The sequence below is a fragment of the Lithobates pipiens genome, unplaced genomic scaffold, assembly GCF_037356315.1.
Source record: "Lithobates pipiens isolate NorthernLeopardFrog02 unplaced genomic scaffold, aLitPip1_a1.2 Scaffold_35, whole genome shotgun sequence".
In the NCBI taxonomy this organism is placed as follows: Eukaryota; Metazoa; Chordata; class Amphibia; order Anura; family Ranidae; genus Lithobates; species Lithobates pipiens.
The window spans coordinates 1826374-1846980 of record NW_027507811.1 but is presented as its reverse complement, the minus strand read 5'-3'; the positions used below and the strand labels follow the sequence as shown (position 1 = coordinate 1846980).

At 49.5% G+C, this 20607-nt stretch overlaps 2 protein-coding genes across 2 annotated transcripts; both read left to right on the top strand.

Moving 5' to 3' along the window:
• The first annotated feature begins 6288 nt into the window (after positions 1–6288).
• LOC143955964 (uncharacterized) lies at positions 6289–7502 on the top strand. Its single transcript, XM_077466091.1, has 3 exons — positions 6289–6756; positions 6846–7205; positions 7316–7502. Exons 2-3 carry the CDS (start codon positions 6918–6920, stop codon positions 7499–7501), a joined length of 474 nt encoding a protein of 157 aa, XP_077322217.1. The 5' UTR covers positions 6289–6756; positions 6846–6917; the 3' UTR covers position 7502.
• Positions 7503–15114: 7612 nt separating this feature from the next.
• LOC143955825 (uncharacterized) lies at positions 15115–18243 on the top strand. The gene has a single exon (XM_077465944.1). It carries the CDS (start codon positions 16848–16850, stop codon positions 17961–17963), a length of 1116 nt encoding a protein of 371 aa, XP_077322070.1. The 5' UTR covers positions 15115–16847; the 3' UTR covers positions 17964–18243.
• Positions 18244–20607: the final 2364 nt, after the last annotated feature.

The following is a 20607-nucleotide window of genomic DNA, read 5'->3' as shown; positions in this document are numbered from 1 at the left end:
CGACAGCGGCACTCACAAATATGTACACACCACAGAAACGAAATATATAAACAATCACATATGTGATAAGATGCTTCTTTGCTGTTCAACCTGTTTAATGGACGCCAGTGATGCATCTACAGCGCCTTTCAAAAGTATTCACACCCCTTGAAATTCCCCACAGGTGAGTGTGAGTCTGGAATCTGGGTCAGGGTTAACTGCAGGTCAGGGCTGGATGACTCACAGAGGCAGGTCTCTGGTGCCTCCCCCCCCCACCTTGATCTGGAAGTTTGGAAAAACTTCTGGAAGCTAGAGGGCGGAGGGTTGATCCCTGCAGCTATGAGTTTGATGGTACTTTCCAGAGAGAATCATTTGATTGGCACAGCTCAGAGGTACAAATTTTCAAATCGTAAGCAACAAAGAAAGGTGCTACTACCCCAAGTTTAATTAAACTCCTCCTGAGCTGTCGGGTGCAGGATGTGCAGTCGCTCGGCTGCCAATGTGATTAAATAGATAAAGAACAAGCCGCATCTCCATACATGCTCTTCAAATCAGTCCAAATTTATTGTATCTCCATAAAAGATAAAAGCACAGCAGAGGTCGACGCGTTTCAGCATGTAGTCAACGCGTTTCAGCATGTATGGCGTAGCAGATTGTTCTTTATCTAACAAATTTGCAAATTGCCTCTCTGTGATCTGTTTATTTAGATTGGCCCTCAAGGGCCCAGGTGGTCGGGTATAAAATTAACAGCAAATAACCTTTTGTTGTGAAGAATACAGCTGGAATGGTCAGACCCTGGTTTGTTGGTCAATATCTCAGCCCTAATACTGCATGTATATGTATATATATATATATATATATATATATATCCTACATCAACTTGCCTACAATAGGAGCGTAGTGGTCAGGGATGGGCAGAACACCCCCCGTTTGGTTCACAGCAGAACTCCCAAACAGAGAAAAATATCGCTCCTGAGCCGCAAACTCTATTAACGTCTAATGGGACCCCGAACATGAAAAATTTAAAGTCCCCATTTTGAAGGCCTATGTAAGTGATTGGCCATAAACAAGGGTATGCGGATCCGGGTACTTCCCTGGGGGACATCTATCAAATGCAATTTAAAAAAAATGAATAAAAAAAGATTGTTTTTAAAGGAGCATTTATTTTAATGATGTTTCAATTGAGACAGAAAAAATATATAGTGAATGGGGGGCCCCTTTAGTCTGCCTGTAAACTGGTGGATCTGTACCATGTATGGAACCTGCTGCAGCAAAGCTGATATTTGTAAAGAAAAAATAAATGATATTTAATCTGATTATCGTGGCTGCAAGCCATTTCCGGCAATACAAAAAAAGGAAAAAAAAACACAGTGGGGTGCGCCCCCCCCTCCCCCATGCATATCAGGCCCTTTAGGTCTGGTATTGATTTTAAGGGGAACCCTACGCCAAAATTTAAAAAAATAGTTGTCGCCCCCCCAAAATCCATATCAAACCCTTATCCGAGCACGCAGCCAGGAAAGTGGGGGACCAGCAAGCCCATATAGCCCATATAGCCTAGAGAATGGACATCTCTTTACATTGCAATACATCTGTTGTGGTCATATATTCATCTCATACTGTCACTGGATTGGCTGTTTTCATCAAGATAAAAATATGACAACAACAGATGTATTGCAATGTAAAGAGATGTACATTCTCTAGGCTATATGGGCATGGTACCCAGCCACCTGAGGAACCTTGCGGACGCCCATGCTTTCAAAAACCAGCCCTGGAAAAAATGTCATACCAGCCCAACAGCATTATTATACCAGCCCAACAGCATTATTATACCAGCCCAACAGCATTATTATACCAGCCCAACAGTATTATTATACCAGCCCGACAGCATTATTATACCAGCCCGACAGCATTATTATACCAGCCCAACAGTATTATTATACCAGCCCAACAGCATTATTATACCAGCCCAACAGCATTATTATACCAGCCTCACAGCATTATTATACCAGCCTCACAGCATTATTATACCAACCCAACAGTATTATTATACCAGCCCAACAGCATTATTATACCAGCCCAACAGCATTATTATACCAGCCCAACAGCATTATTATACCAGCCTCACAGCATTATTATACCAGCCCAACAGCATTATTATACCAGCCTCACAGCATTATTATACCAACCCAACAGTATTATTATACCAGCCCAACAGCATTATTATACCAGCCCAACAGCATTATTATACCAGCCCAACAGCATAACGTCATTATTTTCTTGTTCATGAAAGGGAAAAAACATGCATTTTAAAGTACATTTGATGAAGAGAGTATTAGATATAGATATGAAATCACATAGGGATAGATATATATATATATATTCAAATTCCAGTTAATAGTGGTAAGTGATCAATCATCAAGGGGGACCCCAGGAACTCAGAACGTGGGGGGGACCACCTTCTGCAGAAAGAATACTCTAAGGTAAGGGGGGTGGGTTACTAATATAAGGAGGAAACCCTTTATATCAGTGCCCCTTACATTATCGTATTCACTCCCCCCTTACATCAGTGACCCCCCCCCCCCCCGACTGGCCTGGCGGCGCTTTCACTGACCTCCTCTCAGGTGCACTGTGCAGGGCTCAGTCAGTCGGCTCCAGCTTGGTGGCTCTGGTTTTATCCTATAGTCTCCTGTCCACAGTCCACACAAGTCTGACTTCTCCCATGACCCCCATCCCGGTGGTGCTCCCACTCTTAACTCCTCTCCAGACTCCCTCTGAGACTTCAGACATGCTACAGGAGATGGACAGAGACTGCAGACTTGATGCAAGAGCTCAATTCAGCCTCACCAGTGCCCATCAAATTCAGCCTCACTGTGCCCACCAATGCAGCCTCACTGTGCCCACCAAATGCAGCCTCACTGTGCCCACCAAATGAAGCTTCACTGTGCCCACCAAATGCAGCCTCACTGTGCCCACCAAATGCAGCCTCATTGTGCCCACCAAATTCAGCCTCACTGTGCCCTTCAAATGCAGCCTCACTGTGCCCATCAAATGCAGCTTTACTGTGCCGTGAATGCAGTCTCACTGTGCCCATCAAATGCAGCCCCTCCTGTGCCCCATGTCCCAGTCTGCAGTCCCTGTCTGTGGGAAGGTGTGTTGTTGATGCTCGGTACAGTACCTTGCATGTCAGCAGGATATCCATGATGGGCAGCAGCAGGCAGGGTCTGTTCTCGTTTTGGATGGGGACGGTGCTCCTTCCAGAGGATCTGTCTGCTGTGAGATGGAGTGGTCCCTGGCCACCTGCACCTTCAGCCATCCTCATTTTCTGGCCCCAGTCAGCCTGCCCTCTGGTCCTGGGGAAGTGGAGAGCACTGAGTGGGAATTGGAGAGAAGGGGGAGCAAAGAGTACTGGCGGGGTTGGAGAACACACGGGTGGGGGCAAAGAGCGAGGGGGAGTGGAGATCACAGGGGTGGGGAGTGGAGAGCACTTGGGGGGAACTTGAGAGCACTGGGGGGCCAACAAGAACAGGGGTAGAGAGCACGGTAGGCTGAGAGCACTGGGGGGCTAAGAGTGTGGGGTGGTGAAGAGCACTGGGGGGGCACAAAGAGCAGGGGGAAGTGGAGAGCAATGGGGGGAGCTTGAGAGCACCAGTGGGGGCCAGAAAGAACAGGGGTGGAAAGCACGGGGGACTGGAGAGCACTATGGGGGGTGGAGAGCACATGGGTGGGCGCAAGAGGCAGGGGGAGTGGAGAGTACAGGGTAGGGGAGTGGAGAGTGCTGGGGGGGGGGGCAAAAAGAACAGGGGTGGAGAGCACGGAGGTTAGAGAGCACTGGGGGGGCTGGAGAGCACCAGGGGGGCAGAAAGAACAGGGGTGGGGAGTAAGGAGGGCTGGAGAGCACTGGGGTGGGGGCTGGAGAGTGATGGGGAGAGCTGAAGAGTACTGGGGGGGGAAAGAACAGGGGGGGAGCATTGGGGGGAGTGGAGAGCACTGAGGCGAGAGCACTGGGGGGGAAAGAACAGGGGGAGAGAGGAGAGCACTGGGGGGAGAAAGCACTGGGGGGAGGTGAGGGCACGGGGGGGGAGAGCACTGGGGGGAACTGGGGCGGAGAGCACTGGGGGAACAGGGGGAGAGCACTGGGGGGGAACAGGGGGGAGAGCACTGGGGGGAAAGCACTGGGATGGTGGCTAGAGAAGGATGGGGAGAGCTGGAGAGCAGCAAGAACAGGGGAGGAGAAAACTGGGGGGGGGGGGAGAGTGTGGTGGGGGTGGAGGAGAGCACAGTGGTGGAAGAGAGCATGGGGGGGCAGGAGAGTGCGGTGGTGGGGAGCACTGGGGGGGGGCAGGAGAATGCGGTGGTGGGAGGAGAGCACTGGGGGGGGGGGCAGGAGAGTGCGGTGGTGGAGGAGAGCACTGGGGGGGGGGGCGGAGAGTGCGGTGGTGGAAGAGAAGAGCACTGGGGGGGCAGGAGAGTGCAGTGGTGGAGGAGAGCACTGGGGGGGGCAGGAGAGTACGGTGGTGGAAGAGAGCACTGGGGGGGGCAGGAGAGTGCGTGGTGGAAGAGAGCACTGGGGGGGGCAGGAGAGTGCGGTGGTGGAAGGGAGCACTGGGGGGGAGCAGGAGAGTGCGGGTGGTGGAAGAGAGCACTGGGGGGCAGGAGAGTGCGTGGTGGAAGAGAGCACTGGGGGGGGGGCAGGAGAGTGCGGTGGTGGAAGGAGAGCACTGGGGGGGGGGGGCAGGAGAGTGCGGTGGTGGAAGAGAGCACTGGGGGGGGCAGGAGAGTGCGGTGGTGGAAGAGAGCACTGGGGGGGGGCAGGAGAGTGCGGTGGTGGAAGAGAGCACTGGGGGGGGGGCAGGAGAGTGCGGTGGTGGAGGAGAGCACTGGGAGGGCAGGAGAGTGCGGTGGTGGAGGAGAGCACTTGGGGGGGGCAGGAGAGTGCAGTGGTGGAAGAGAGCACTGGGGGGCAGGAGAGTGCGGTGGTGGAAGAGCACTGGGGGGGCAGGAGAGTGCGGTGGTGGAGGAGAGCACTGGAGGGGCAGGAGAGTGCGGTGGTGGAGGAGAGCACTTGGGGGGGGGGCAGGAGAGTGCGGTGGTGGAGGAGAGCACTGGGGGTGCAGGAGAGTGCGGTGGTGGAAGAGAGCACTGGGGGGGCAGGAGAGTGCGGTGGTGGAAGAGAGCACTGGGGGGCAGGATAGTGCGGTGGTCGAGGAGAGCACTGGGGGGGCAGGAGAGTGCGGTGGTGGAGGGAGAGCACTGGGGGGGCAGGAGAGTGCGGTGGTGGAAGAGAGCACTGGGGGGGCAGGAGAGTGCGGTGGTGGAAGAGAGCACTGGGGGGGGCAGGAGAGTGCGGTGGTGGAGGAGAGCACTGCAGCCCCCCCCCCCTGCCCCCTCGATCCTCCTATCCAGGCACTGTAGCACGGATGGACATCTACTCCTCTGGATCAACAGCGCTGGATGGCTGTGTTCGGCGGCCGCTCTGTAACACAGTCCCGCCCCCCCAGACCGGCTTATGTGATAGGCGGAACGTTGATTCTCTCTACTATCACACGAGCTGGTCTAGGGGGGGGCGGGACTGTGTACAGAGCGGCCGCCGAACATAGCCATCCAGCGCTGTGATCCAGAGGAGAGAGCAGACTCAGAAAAAAAAATGCAGCATGGCGGTAGCGGCGGTGGCAACACCTTGGGGATTCCAGGGGGGGCACTTGACCCCCCTTGCCCCCTGCTGCGGACGCCCATGCCTGATTTGCTAAGCTGCACTTGCAAGGTGGAAAGTCTATGTGCCTTTAGTAAATCAACCTAGTCTATGAGATGTTTCTAAGGAATGCAGTTCCTCTAAAGGCCACAAGGTGGTGATCTCACTTCTACCCAGCAGGAAGTCTCTAATGGAAGACAGGAAGTGATGTCATGTACAGACAGGAAGTGATGTCAGGTTATAAATAAGAAGTTCTGGGTGAGAGGTGAGTCGGGAGGAAGTAGAGAGGAGAGTTCGCTTGAAGTTTCAGCAGAGGAGGTAATAAGATCTTCTATTTACACCCAGTAACGCCCCCCCCCCCCCCCCCCCCCGTCATGTTCCGTCCTCTTCCTCCATAGTCACTGTGACGTCTTTTATGTCCAGCAGATGATGATACACACATATGACATATATAGTGTGGGAACCTAGATTACCCCCTTCAGGGGCAGAACATTCCCCCACTTACCAGGCCGGAACATTCTCTTCAACTTTCTCACCAATAACCTTCTCACCTCATCAGTCTATACTAATAGACCTATAGGATATTAGAGGATGGGTGTTTTTTTGTTTTCCATTAGATTTATAATGCATACTTTTGTATTTTATAAGCTGTATGTAGATATTTTGAGGGATAATAACTATTGCCGATGTCTGTGAAGGTCCCACACAAGGGATGTGTCTGGATGGTGACTGTATCATTGTGTGTGTCAGGTTCCTATAAGGTGTCAGGATGTCACTGTCTATTTCTCCATGGAGGAGTGGGAGTATTTAGAAGGACACAAGGATCTCTACAAGGACGTCATGATGGCCAATCAGCCGCCCCTCACATCACCGGGTAAGAGGAGACTTTATTGTAAAGGAGAGAGCAGTACGGAGGCTCCACCTAGATCCCCCATCATCTGATAAACACATAGAAACAATGTATTCAGTCAGTGTGTGTGTTTCCTACAGATGGATCCAGTAATGGGAACCCACCAGAGAGATGTCCCCGTCCTCTGTATTCCCGGGATTCCACACAGGAAGGTCACACCATCCCCCACCATCATCAGGTAGATGAGGAACAATCACTGATAGTATCATTAGGATCTGTACATTATCTGCATTGTTACCATTGATGTCATTTTTATTATATATTCAGAGTGGAAACCTGAGAGATTCTAAAGTTGAGATTAAAGAAGAGATAAAAGAGGAGGATGATGAGGATGGGGTGATGGAGGAAGAGCATAAAGATCTGTACCAGGACACCATGGTGGAGTCATCCAGATACAGGAACCCCCCAGAGAGACGTCCCTGTGGAAACCTCGGGGATGATAATATTGATGTTAAAGAAGAGTATAAAGAGGAGGATGAGGAGTATGGAGTGATGGAGGAGTTTTCTGAAGGACACAAGGATATGATGGAGCCACCAAATACCAGGAACCCACCAGAGAGATGTCCCCGTCCTCTGTATTCCCGGGATTCCACACAGGAAGATCACACCATCCCCCACTGTTACAAGGTTGGTGGGGCGAAGGTCATGGAGATGATGTGTGTATTTTCTATGTGATGTCACAATAATAAATCTTCTATCTTACAGATGATATTTTCTCTCTCATTTTCTTGGTTTAGAGTGGAGATCCAATGGATATAGAATTTGAGGTGAAATCAGAAGAAGAAGAGAGGTATGTGAGGGATGATCAGCAGTCTATGGAGGAGGATGGAATAACGGGGACATTTATAGAGGAGGACACTCCTACAGAGATCAGCACAGGTGGGTCACTAACACTAAATCCATCCCTCCAATCAGAGGTCTGAAAATGGGCTCCTTGATTGAGAAAATTGGCATGTATGCAGATGACACCGACTGCACTCCACACGATCGAACAAATCTGAATTTTCTCAGGGTTAAAAATTAACTGGGATAAGTCTCAGGTTCTACCACTTGACAGCTTCCCACCCCCGGAGTCCCAAGCTGGTCTTCCATTGAAAAGAGTTAGTGTCATTAAATACTTAGGGATACACATATCTAGATCCCCTGCAGATTACATTTCCCTTAATATAGAACCTCTGATCTCCTTGGTCAAAACTAAAGTGAGGATTTGGTCTCGACTTCCACTGGGGATCTGGGGCCGCATAAATGTAATGAAAATGGTCCTGCTCCCTAAAAATACTCTATGTACTATGGCATACCCCGGTATACCTCCCCCTGAAACACTTTAAATCTCTAGAGGCCCTTTTAAAGCCCTTTGTGTGGGGTGCTAACAGACACAAATTAGCGTGGCAGTCCCTCAAGAATCCCACTGACCTGGGAGGCACGGCCTTGCCCGATTTCAGTTTATAGACCTGGGAGGCACGGCCTTGCCCGATTTCAGTTTATAGACCTGGGAGGCACGGCCTTGCCCGAGTTCAGTTTATAGACCTGGGAGGCACGGCCTTGCCCGATTTCAGTTTATAGACCTGGGAGGCACGGCCTTGCCCGAATTCAGTTTATAGACCTGGGAGGCACGGCCTTGCCCGAATTCAGTTTATAGACCTGGGAGGCACGGCCTTGCCCAATTTCAGTTTATAGACCTGGGAGGCACGGCCTTGCCCAATATCAATTTATAGATCTGGGAGGCACGGCCTTGCCTGATTTCAATTTATAGACCTGGGATGCACGGCCTTGCCCGATATCAATTTATAGATCTGGGAGGCACGGCCTTGCCCAATTTCAGTTTATAGACCTGGGATGCACGGCCTTGCCCGATATCAATTTATAGACCTGGGAGGCACGGCCTTGCCCAATTTCAGTTTATAGACCTGGGATGCACGACCTTGCCCAATTTCAGTTTATAGACCTGGGATGCACGACCTTGCCCAATTTCAGTTTATAGACCTGGGATGCACGGCCTTGCCCAATTTCAGTTTATAGACCTGGGAGGCACGGCCTTGCCCAATTTCAGTTTATAGACCTGGGAGGCACGGCCTTGCCCGATATCAATTTATAGACCTGGGAGACACGGCCTTGCCCGATTTCAATTTATAGACCTGGGAGACACGGCCTTGCCCGATTTCAATTTATAGACCTGGGATGCACGGCCTTGCCCGATTTCAATTTATAGACCTGGAAGGCACGGCCTTGCCCAATTTCAGTTTATAGACCTGGGAGGCACGGCCTTGCCCAATTTCAGTTTATAGACCTGGGAGGCACGGCCTTGCCCGAATTCAGTTTATAGACCTGGGATGCACGGCCTTGCCCAATTTCAGTTTATAGACCTGGGAGGCACGGCCTTGCCCGATATCAATTTATAGACCTGGGAGACACGGCCTTGCCCGATTTCAGTTTATAGACCTGGGAGGCACGGCCTTGCCCGAATTCAGTTTATAGACCTGGGAGGCACGGCCTTGCCCGATATCAATTTATAGACCTGGGAGACACGGCCTTGCCCGATTTCAATTTATAGACCTGGGAGGCACGGCCTTGCCCGATTTCAATTTATAGACCTGGGATGCACGGCCTTGCCCGATTTCAATTTATAGACCTGGGAGGCACGGCCTTGCCCGATTTCAATTTATAGACCTGGGATGCACGGCCTTGCCCGATTTCAATTTATAGACCTGGGAGGCACGGCCTTGCCCGATTTCAATTTATAGACCTGGGAGGCACGGCCTTGCCCAATTTCAGTTTATAGACCTGGGAGGCACGGCCTTGCCCGATTTCAATTTATAGATCTGGGAGGCACGGCCTTGCCCGATATCAATTTATAGATCTGGGAGGCACGGCCTTGCCCGATATCAATTTATAGACCTGGGAGGCACGGCCTTGCCCGATATCAATTTATAGATCTGGGAGGCACGGCCTTGCCCGATTTCAATTTATAGACCTGGGAGGCACGGCCTTGCCCAATTTCAGTTTATAGACCAGGGAGGCACGGCCTTGCCCAATTTCAATTTATAGACCTGGGAGGCACGGCCTTGCCCAATTTCAGTTTATAGACCAGGGAGGCACGGCCTTGCCTGATTTCAGTTTATAGACCAGGGAGGCACGGCCTTGCCTGATTTCAGTTTATAGACCTGGGAGGCACGGCCTTGCCCGATTTCAGTTTATAGACCAGGGAGGCACGGCCTTGCCCGATTTCAGTTTATAGACCAGGGAGGCACGGCCTTGCCTGGATTTATTTTATATTATGTCACATCCCAGTTATCGCAATTATTCCACATGGATAAAACGGATGAGAGATTTTTAACTCTCCTATGTCACAGGTGGGCGCAGCACACCAAAGACCCGTTACGTGTGATAGCGGCGGGCACGCGGGGGCTGGCGCAAGGGGGACATTGACACACCACGTTGTATCATTATAGGAGGATATGGGACTTGGCCTCCTCGAAGCTGGACATCCCACGATATAATGACCACACACTACTATGGCATAACAAAAACCTACCTGAATTCACCAAACTTCAAGACGCAAGTCTATGGATCAGACATGCAGTGTTCTATTTACACCACATACTAAGAGATGGAAGCCTTCAAACCTTTGATTCGCTCAAAAATGAATTCCTCCTCCAAAACCGAATGTTCTTTAGATATCTGCAAATCCGCCACGCAACACAGTCTCAGTTTCATGACTCAATTCCAGACTCTACCCCCAATGCCCTTATGGCAGTGATCAAGGGCACCGATCCACACAAGTTAATCTCGGCATTCTATAACATGCTTTCCACCCCAATTTCTACCAAAATAGCGTATGATCTAAAACCTAGGTGGGAGAGAGAGGTGGGTCCAATGGAAGATGAAGAATGGGGGGAGGCGTTGGAGACATGCAAGGCAGTATCCCCCTGTGACGGAACGTCCCCCACGCTCCGATTGAGTGTTTCCATCTATGTACCGCTTCCTAAGTCCTGGAACACAAGTCCAATGGATCTGGCTATAGGAACCCCCAAGAACTAGACAACACCAGTCTTGGAGGACATCAGGAATGACCTTTATTTGAGATCTCACACAAAATATATATACAGCGGGGTGACTAAAACCTAACCTAATTAGCATGAGCTAATTATCTAAATCAACACTCAGACTAGTTGACTGAGGGATAAGACTTTTCGGCTCCTAGCTCACTAACAATTCAATTGCAGGTTAATTAGCACAAACAACAAAACAACAATTGGTGAAATACTCTTTAGAATCTGTGTCAAGCCAGACTAGACCCATTTACATTATACAAGACAGACAGGTGGCTGGAGTTGATGATATTAGCATCTAAGAGTTTGTGTCCCAATAGTGTGATTCAGTCTATTGCTAACATGGCATTTACATATCCAGAGTCTGTGTGTCTTGGAGGGACATGGACCTGAATCCAAGTAACACCACCTCAGGGGTCCCCAGGCATACAGCTCACAAAGAGCACCGTTCCCCCAAATGCCAGGGCCCATAATCACAAGGCAAGAGGCTCGCATTCAGTCCCCTCCAAGAGCCTCGGTCCCAGCTAGGTCTGTCACACCCCCTAAACTGTCGGACCGCTTATTACAGCTCTATATTCTACACAGGGCATAACTTACACCTCTTAGGGTGGCAAGGTATAAACGTACTCAATCCACATTATGTCTGCTCTGTGGACTGGAAACGGGCGCCGTTTTTTCATTTAATCTGGACCTGTCCCAGGATACGGGGGTTATGGATGCAAATTGTGGCATTCTTGCATGATACCATTGGGTCACCTCTAGCGCTGGATCCAAAACACAGTGCCTTCTTGGTATCCTACCGGATGCCATTGACAAGTATACCAAAATATTTTTGCACGAGACACTATTTTCAGCTAGGAAAATCATAGCCCAAAAAATGGATGAGACAATCACCCCCTAAGATGGTAGACTAGAAACTTGAAGTGAATAATAATTTACCATATCAAAAAATGTATACTGTATTTATCGGCGTATAATACGCACTTTTTTCCCCTTAAAATCAGGGGGAAATCGCGGGTGCGTGTTATACGCCGCTCTGCCGCGATTTCTGGGCTCTGGGCGGCTTTAAGCCACCTTTGGCCCTTCTCGGCGGCTTTTCGGGCCGCCTTCGGCCCTTCTCGGCGGCTTTCGGGCCGCCTTCGGCCTTTCTCGGCGGCTTTCGGCCGCCTTCGGCCCTTCTCGGCGGCTTTCGGGCCACCTTCGGCCTTTCTCGGCGGCTTTCGGCCACCTTCGGCCCTTCTTGGCGGGCAAAAGCCGCGAGAAGGGTCGAGAGCGGCCGAAAGCTGCCGAGAAAGGTCGAAAGCCGCCAAGGCCGAAAGCCGCCGAGAAAGGTCGAAAGCCGCCAAGGATGGCCGAAGGCGGTCGAAAGCCGCCAAGGCCGAAACCCGCCGAGAAAGGTCGAAAGCCGCCAAGGATGGCCGAAGGCGGTCGAAAGCCGCCAAGGCCGAAAGCCGCCGAGAAAGGTCGAAAGCCACCAAGGATGGCCGAAGGCGGTCGAAAGCCGCCAAGGATGGCCGAAGGCGGTCGAAAGCCGCCAAGGCCGAAAGCCGCCGAAGGTGGCCGAGAACTACCAGGCGCCGCCGAGATGTCCTGTGTATCGCCATTTTTAAAAATAAAAGGCAAGGCTGCCATGAGGACAAGGCTGCAATGATGGACAAGGCTGCAATGATGGACAGGCTGCAATGATGGACAGGCTGCAACGATGGACAGGCTGCATGACAAGGCTGCAAATGATACTGACGAGGCTTCAGATGGACACTGATAAGGCTGCATTGATTGACATTTAAATGTAATGTTTTTTTCCTTAAAATTCCCTCCCAATATTGGGGCGCGTGTTATACGCCGATAAATACGGTATATATTAATAGAGGCTGTCCTGAAAAATATAATAAGATAAGGGATTAATAGAGTCTGATACCTGTGGATAGTGTAACCGTAGAGGCTTGCAATCACCACTGGGACATCTCTGAATATAACTTCCTTTTATTTGTAATATACGTAATCATAGAACTGGCCCTTATGGCAAAGTGTACCTCCTTCTTATACACAGTATATGAGATTCGCCAAGTAACGTTCTTTTCAACGTTATGTACAAAATCATTGTAACATGCATGCACCGTTTTTTTTTTTTTAAATAAAACCTTTGTTTAACATAAATACTAGCAGAAGAATCCCCTGGGGGTGGATTTTTAAGGCACGTCCAACAATGTTTATAGAATAGTACAAAAAATTATTTTATTTCATAAAACACACAAAAGAAATCTAGTATACATCTAAAATACATATCTAGGGGTATACATATACAACCGGTATTTATAATGTTATACAGCACTTGATTGTGCCATATAGTCCATGTAGAGAAAATCACCCTACGCGTTTCGGGGCTTTAACAAGTTTTGGAAAGTGATTGGATGTGGGGGGCCGGAAGGAGAGTTCAGAGGTCGGGATTACACGTAGAACCCTGGCATGAGATGATGGGTAGATAGTTGAGTTGTCGATCTTGTCAGAGAAGTCAGGAAGAGGCAGGTGGGGGGAGGAAATATTATGAGCTCGGTTTTGGATGGATTGAGTTGGGGGAAGTGATGGGACATCCAGGCTGATATGTCTGTTAGTAAATTAGTACTATATGAGGGGACTGATGGGGTGAGCTGAGAGGTAGAGACATAGATTTGGGTGGCGTCGGTGTAGAGATGGTTTTGGAAGCCATGGGAGGTTATAAGCTGACCCGGGGAGGAGGTGTAGATTGAGAATAGGAGAAGTCCAAGAACAGAACCTTGGGGGAGGGGAAAGGGAGAGGAGGGAGTAGAATTGTAAGTGACACTGGAGGTGCGATGGGATAGGTAGGATGAGAACCCAGAGAAGTCACGGAGACCAAAGGCGTCAACGTTTTTTGGAGGAGGAGGGGCGCTCAACCATATCAAAGGCAGCCGAAAGGTCCAGAAGGAGAAGCATAGAGTAGTGTCCATCTGAGTTCACAGAGCCCCCCTTAGATCAGAGTACACAGAGTTATCCCTCTCATCTGAGTCCACAGAATTTTCACTTACACCGTAAGGTGGATCTCTGGAGACTCTGGAATGTAAAGGGGAACTCTGCTGTAAGGACTGCTCTGGGAACCCTGATTTAAGGGTGGGTAATGCTGTGGTGTAAAGAGGAAATCTTTTTTAAGAGGGTCTCTGCTCACCAAAGCCCCCCCCCCCCTCCCTTACAACAAAGTCCCCCTTACCTTAATGCACTCTCTGAGGCAGGAGGAAGAAGAGAGGGAGGGGGAGACTGGATAGTGAGTGAGCTCACCCAAGGACGGAGGCTCAGGCGACGACTGTCGACACCTTTCATCATCCGGCTGCTGGGCTTCAAACTGAGAGGTGTGACAGTGTGAGACCCTGCCATGGTGTGAGTTTAGGACATGGAAATGATGCGGGATTCTTAATGTTGCAGTTTGAGAAGCTCCGGAGCTTTTGGTATGGTCGAAGAAATCTGTGTTTTTAAGCTTTCTCCGGGTCTGGTATTCCTAGATTTGGGGCCTGGAGTTTGAAGGCTCCAAAGTGTTGTGGTTGGGACAGAACCTGAGATCCTGTGTCCGGGTTTTCCTGGAGTCCTGACAGTTGTCTGAGTCCAGGGGCACAAACTCATTATACGCTGATCTGATCTACTGCCGGGGCAGTTGCTGCCATGGGAGCACGTGAGCAACCATCTCTTCGGGCCTCCTCCCTCCATTCTCCCCCCTTTCTACTGCAAGGGGTGCTGTCACTTACCTGGTGGTAGAACCCGACCTGCAGGAAGAGACCTCTCTTGCGGCTCCGACTCGAGGGCCCTGGTAGAGTATACAGGTAGCACAAGAATCTGGAGTGGCACGAGTGCCTGGCAGGATCAACGGCAGCAGAGGGGTCTGGAGTCCAGGAAGAACTTGTAGCAGGACCCCCAGCTGGATCAGGAGACGGCTGAGACCAGGAAGGAACAGGATCAGCAGGCAGGTGCAGCAAGCTGGAGCAGAGCAGCAGGTGGGGTAGCTGGACCTGGAACACCGATGCAGGAACTCAGGCAGAAGCAGGACTTCAGGTAGGAGCTGGAACCACAACTGGAGGTAGAGCAGCAGACAGGCACCAGGAACAGGATGCTGGCAGCACAGCAGTCAAGACAATCTGGGTCGGAGGTCAGGCGGTCAGCGAAGGTACCAAGGATCAAGCAGGTGGATAGTCGGACAAGCCGGGTCGATAAACAGGCAGGCAGCAAAAGTACCGAAGGATTAAGCAGAGGGGAAGTCAGACAGGCCGGGATCAGGTGCAGGCGGATAGCAGGAGTGGTAGGTAGACAAGCCGGGTCAACAAGTCACAGAAGGCAGGTTCTCAGAGTCTGGATACTCGCATGCTGTAGATCAGACAGCAAGAACCGGATGTGACAGACTGAGTTAAATAGCCCACCTGGTGCCAACAGGCGCACGCCCGCGCGCACACACGAACGCGCGGTGGAAGGTCCAGACTGATTCCCGCTGGCAGGATATTCCTGACAGATGCTTTCAGGATGGAGAGCAGGGAAGGGGCCCGTAAATATGTAATTTACCGGACCCTTCCTTTTCTGAATGGACAGGGTTAGTGATCCATACCGAACTGAAGCATAGTAAATTGTGTTCATTCATGACTGTGTTTCCTATGCTTCAGTGTGTGAATGAAGGGGAAGCCTCTGTACAGAGCTCTTCCTGTCCATTCATTGTGTGCAGCTGAGGCTTCAGGGATGGAGATTGAGGGCTGTGTCCTCAATCTCCTTTCTCTGTCTCAAAGGTAGAACATCAGAGTTCTGTTTAGACCTCAGATACCTCAATAGCCCCCCCAATAGGACTCCTAAAAATGTTGTAAAAAAAAAAATTGTGAAAAAATTATAAAAATCTACTGACATCAGTGGCATAACTACTGGGGTCACAAAGGTCTCACTTCTCTCTCTCCCCTCCCCCACTGCTATATATACACATAATATTTATTCTCTTTTGTTACACCCATTTCCTACCAGCTGGACATTTTATATCGGATGATGTGATTGGAGCACAGACTTTTACATGGTGATAATAATGTGATAACATCCTCCAACTTTGGAACCTTAAACAGAAAGTGATAATGAGGGAGGAGTCAATAACCCAATGATGGGGGTCTTCAGGATCAGTCCAGTCTTCATCTTGGTTGTTCTCCCCCCATCCTCACTCTCTGACCTCTGGTGGGGCTCAGCTCCGCTGTTATTCATGACTAAATCATGGAGTAAATAAGGAAGTGCAGGACTTCTTGTGTTGGGAAGATGGCAATGAGTGATAGAGGGGGAGGGGACACTCGTCCTATAATCTCCTCATCACTGTCACTCCTATAGAAGACAGTTCTCGTTGTTTCCTCACTCTCTGACTAAGGTCCATGAATAAAGAAATGATCTGGTAGGAGATCAGAGGACCCATTTACTAGTTACCTTGAGGGGGGAATTGTAAGATCCTCAGAGACAAAGCTGCCTGATGTGGGCGGAGTCCTGGTTTAGGGGAACCAATCAGCTCATGTCTAGTAATAATAAGCCAAATGGTCCGGGGCTGAAGTGGTTAAACTATTCTACTTATAATTTGTCCTAAGTCACAACCTTTATATTTTTACCTTATAACAGAATTATCATTAGGTCAGTAGATACTAAAATTGTAATCGTATCTGTGGCCTGGAATATAATATGTATAATTTGAATGACTTATAACCACATGTATTTTAAACACAATACTGACTGCACCATTTGAAGTGAACTTTGGACAAACTCAGTGGATATTTAGAGATGGATTAGGTATCTACACAGCTCCTAAAATCTAACACAATGGGTTTTGCTGGACGAGGGTGATTTCTACGTGATAACAGTCTGTATAACCCTTTTGTCTAAGGCTGTCTGTCGCTTTTCTTTACCCACCAAAGATAGGAAAATATCTTCTTTGTTTTGTGAAATGGGACATTATTGTTCAGGCAAATCTGTTTCAACACCAGGTTTGTATAATCTAAAAATGGTTGATCCCTTGAAATCATTTGTTTTCCAAGTTTTCAATGGATCAGACATTTTTTTGTTTTGTCACTCCTATAGAAGACAGTTCTCGTTGTTTCCTCCCTCTCTGACTAAGGTCCATGAATAAAGAAATGATCTGGTAGGAGATCAGAGGACCCATTTACTAGTTACCTTGAGGGGGGAATTGTAAGATCCTCAGAGACAAAGCTGCCTGATGTGGGCGGAGTCCTGGTTTAGAGGAACCAATCAGCTCATGTCTAGTAATAATCTTTGTATTTCTATTTTAGTAGATGGACGGGAGATGAGGAAAACCTCAGAGGATTGTCTCACTTTGTCTCCAGACTGTAAAGTAGAAGATGAGGACATCACACAGTATAGTCCAGGAGAAAACCCGACTACCTCAAATGTCCATCCGGCACCACACAGTGTAGATGGACCATCGTATTCCTCTTATCCTGAGGAACCTCAGACTGTGCGGGACGGTGCCGGACCATCGTATTCCTCTTATCCCGAGGAACCTCAGACTGTGCGGGACGGTGCCGGACCATCGTATTCCTCTTATCCCGAGGAACCTCAGACTGTGCGGGACGGTGTCGGACCATCGTATTCCTCTTATCCCGAGGAACCTCAGACTGTGCGGGACGGTGCCGGACCATCGTATTCCTCTTATCCCGAGGAACCTCAGACTGTGCGGGACGGTGCCGTCCTTCCAGCACATAAGAGGTTTACCTGCCCTGAGTGTGGGAAATGTTTTCCAAAGAAGGCCTATCTTTCCATACATAAGAGGTCTCACACAGGCGACAAGCCGTATTCCTGTTCTGAGTGCGGGAAATATTTTTCACATAAGTCCAATCTTAACACTCATCAGCACCTGCACATGGGGAAGAAGCCATATTCTTGTTCCTTTTGCGGTAAATGTTTTATAAAAAAAACAGACCTTGTCACACATCAGTGGTCTCACACAGGGGAAAAGCCTTATTTTTGTTCTGAGTGCGGGAAATGTTTTACAATGAAATCCAGCCTCAACAGACACCAAAGGTCTCACACAGGGGAGAAGCCACATTCTTGTCCTGAGTGCGGGAAATGTTATTCAGTAAAGGCCCATCTTTCCAGACATCAGAGGTCTCACACGGGGGAGAAGCCGTATTCCTGTCCTGAGTGCGGGAAATGTTTTTCAGATAAGTCCAATCTTCACACTCATCAGCAACTGCACACCGGGGAGAAGCCGTATTCCTGTTCTGAGTGCGGGAAATGTTTTTCATTAAAGGCCAATCTTTACAGGCATCTGAGGTCTCACATGGGGGAGAAGCCATATTCCTGTCCTGAGTGAGGGAAATGTTCCTCACTGAAGTCCTGTCTTCCTGTACATCAGGGGGTCCCATACAACCCTTGAGGTGTATTAGTGAGTGCGGGAAATGTCTTGTATATGAATGTTGCTGGACATGTGGGGAAGAAGCACCCCCTGATATACACCTCAGATATACTCCATGGCTGATCCTCATCATGGAAGAAACAGTTGATAAGGAGATCAGAGATCACCAAAGACATGGATGAAGTGTTGTACCGTGTCGGACATTGATAGCCGGAGAAAAATAAAAATGGAGTCATTACCTCTCATTGGCTGAGTACATTTTGTGGTGTAAACTCTTGCAAGAGGTCTGTTTTCTCAAGTCGTCTTCCAGGACGAAACACGTTAACTCCACCACATGTGGAGTCAGCGCTAGGTGCCCTGCGGGACTCCATTCCGTTGCTGGGAGTGAGGTAGCAGAGATATGTCGGACAGGTGGAGTGGGCATAGGCCCAGCGTGTCCCTTCTAAATGTGTCTGTGATGGGGAAGGTGGACATTGACACGGGAACGAGAGAGAGCAAACTGGAGGACAGTTTATTGCTCAAGTCTACACGATGTACGGCCATTTCTAGAGTTGGAGATCTGTCTTAAGGCCCGTACACACGGTCGGACTTTTTGACAACAAACATGCAAATTAGCTGTTTTGGAGCAACATCCGACTGTGTGTACGCTCCATCGGACAAACTTTTTCTGTTTTCATCGGACTTTTGTTGGCTCTGCGAACGGACAAACTTTTTGACAACAGAAGTCCGATGGAGCAAAGTCCGACCGTGTGTATGCAAAAGCATCGGACTTTTGTACAAGGTACAAACACGCATGCTCAGAACCATTGCAAACGATCAGACTACAATACAGAAGTTGACCAAAGGTGGCGCTGGAGTCATTGAACGTCCTCTTTTGAAGCGGCGTCAGTACGTTGTGACGTCATTACGTTCGTGTTTGTTGTCAAAAAGTCAGACCGTGTGTATGCAATACAAACTTGTGGACAACACACTTTGTACAAAAGTCCACGGAAAAGTTTGTACAAGTCCGACCGTGTGTATGGGGCTTAAAGGTTGCGTTATCCCTGAACGATGCCTCCCCCTTATCTTGGGGCAATTATGAGCAAACTTACCCCGTGTGTAAGGTGAGTGAGCCTGTTGAAGGTGCCCAACGTATAACCCAGAAGAACCCACCACAGGGCAGGCCTCTCACGTGACCCACATTTGGCACCCAGTGAAAAGGGGAACGTGGAGAGAGTGTCACCCGTGTGCCCTACATACAGTACATACATGCAGCACAAGTCTGAGTTTAAATAAATATAATATATAATTTAATATATAGTAAATGAGGGAAAACTCTTCTGATTTCCATCTTCCAATCATGTGTAAGTAAAAAAATTGTTTTTTTTCCTTGAATGTGATTGGGTATTCTTTGCAAAGTCAAGCTTTGCCTCATTAGCTAAGCTGCACTTGCAAGGAGTACTAGCTATTTGCCTTTATTAAATCAACCCCTATGAGACGTTTCTCAGGGTTGCAGTTCCTCTGATGGCCACAAGGTGGTGATCACATCTACCCAGACAGGAAGTCTCTATGGAAAACAGGAAGTGATGTCAGGTACAGACAGGAAGCTCCGGGTGAGAGGTGAGTCAGGAGGAAGTAGCCAAATCTCATCCTGAGTGAGAGACAGCAACTATTACATTTTCAAGATGCCCCTAGAAACCTTTAAAGGAACCCTGGCTGGACTAGGCAGTAATATATTTCTCTCCCCCTTAGTGGCAGTGGAGATAGGGTTGCCACCTGTCCGGGATTCACCCGGACAGTACGGGTTTTGAAACATTTGTCCGGGTTTCTGGCCGCCTATGACCCGGGCACATTATTCAGACCCGCTGGTGGCTCCCTGTGCAGCGTGCCTTGTCTACACAGTGACAGGCAGCCTGCTATTTAACTTCCCCGGTAAATTATAGAAACAGAATGCCTTCTGCAGCTTGTGCGGGTGATCTTCGTTCCCGCACGCCGCCAATGAGCTCCATTGCCTTCACTTTTCATGACAGGGCTCGACATGTCTCCCTGCTGTCCCCAGCTCCACGGACTAGTGCAGAAAGAGTGCTGTGCAGAGAACTGAGCCCGCCCCTCCTCCTCCTGCTGTGTTGTTTTCCTGTGTACACAGAGGAGGAGGGGGGAGAAGGCTCACCACGCTGCCGACAACGCTGCTGGACTGAGTTCATCTATCAACTAATCCACACAGTGAGTTTTCCAGAGGTGGGGGGCATGAACAAGAGGGTGAGGGGGGAACTAGCCTGCAGTTCACTTTGTGTGATTGGGGGGGGGGATATCTTCTAGGGGGCACTTAAGTAACTGTGCTACAAGGGGGCTTGGATATGAAATCCACCCCCCCTTAGCACATATCCCCCTCCCAATATTAAAGAGATGATGTCTGCCACAGAGGGGATGACCGTTGGCACCCCACAAGAGATGTGGAAAATTGCTCCTGGTGCCCATACTAGCCCCCCCCCCCCCCCCTCCAGGCAAGTTAGTGGAGCAAAGTGTGGGTTCCAGCTCAGGGCAGGTTCACACTTTGATAACACAGAAACGCGATGTGCGATTCACGTGATACCCGGGTGCAATTTCAGCCCAATTATATATG

Coding starts and splice junctions, on each gene's coding strand:
- LOC143955964 (XM_077466091.1), top strand. CDS start 6,918: ATGGAGGAAGAGCATAAAGATCTGTACCAGGACACCATGGTGGAGTCA. Junction 7,206..7,315: donor CCATCCCCCACTGTTACAAG/GTTGGTGGGGCG, acceptor TTCTTGGTTTAG/AGTGGAGATCCAATGGATAT.
- LOC143955825 (XM_077465944.1), top strand. CDS start 16,848: ATGTGGGCGGAGTCCTGGTTTAGAGGAACCAATCAGCTCATGTCTAGT.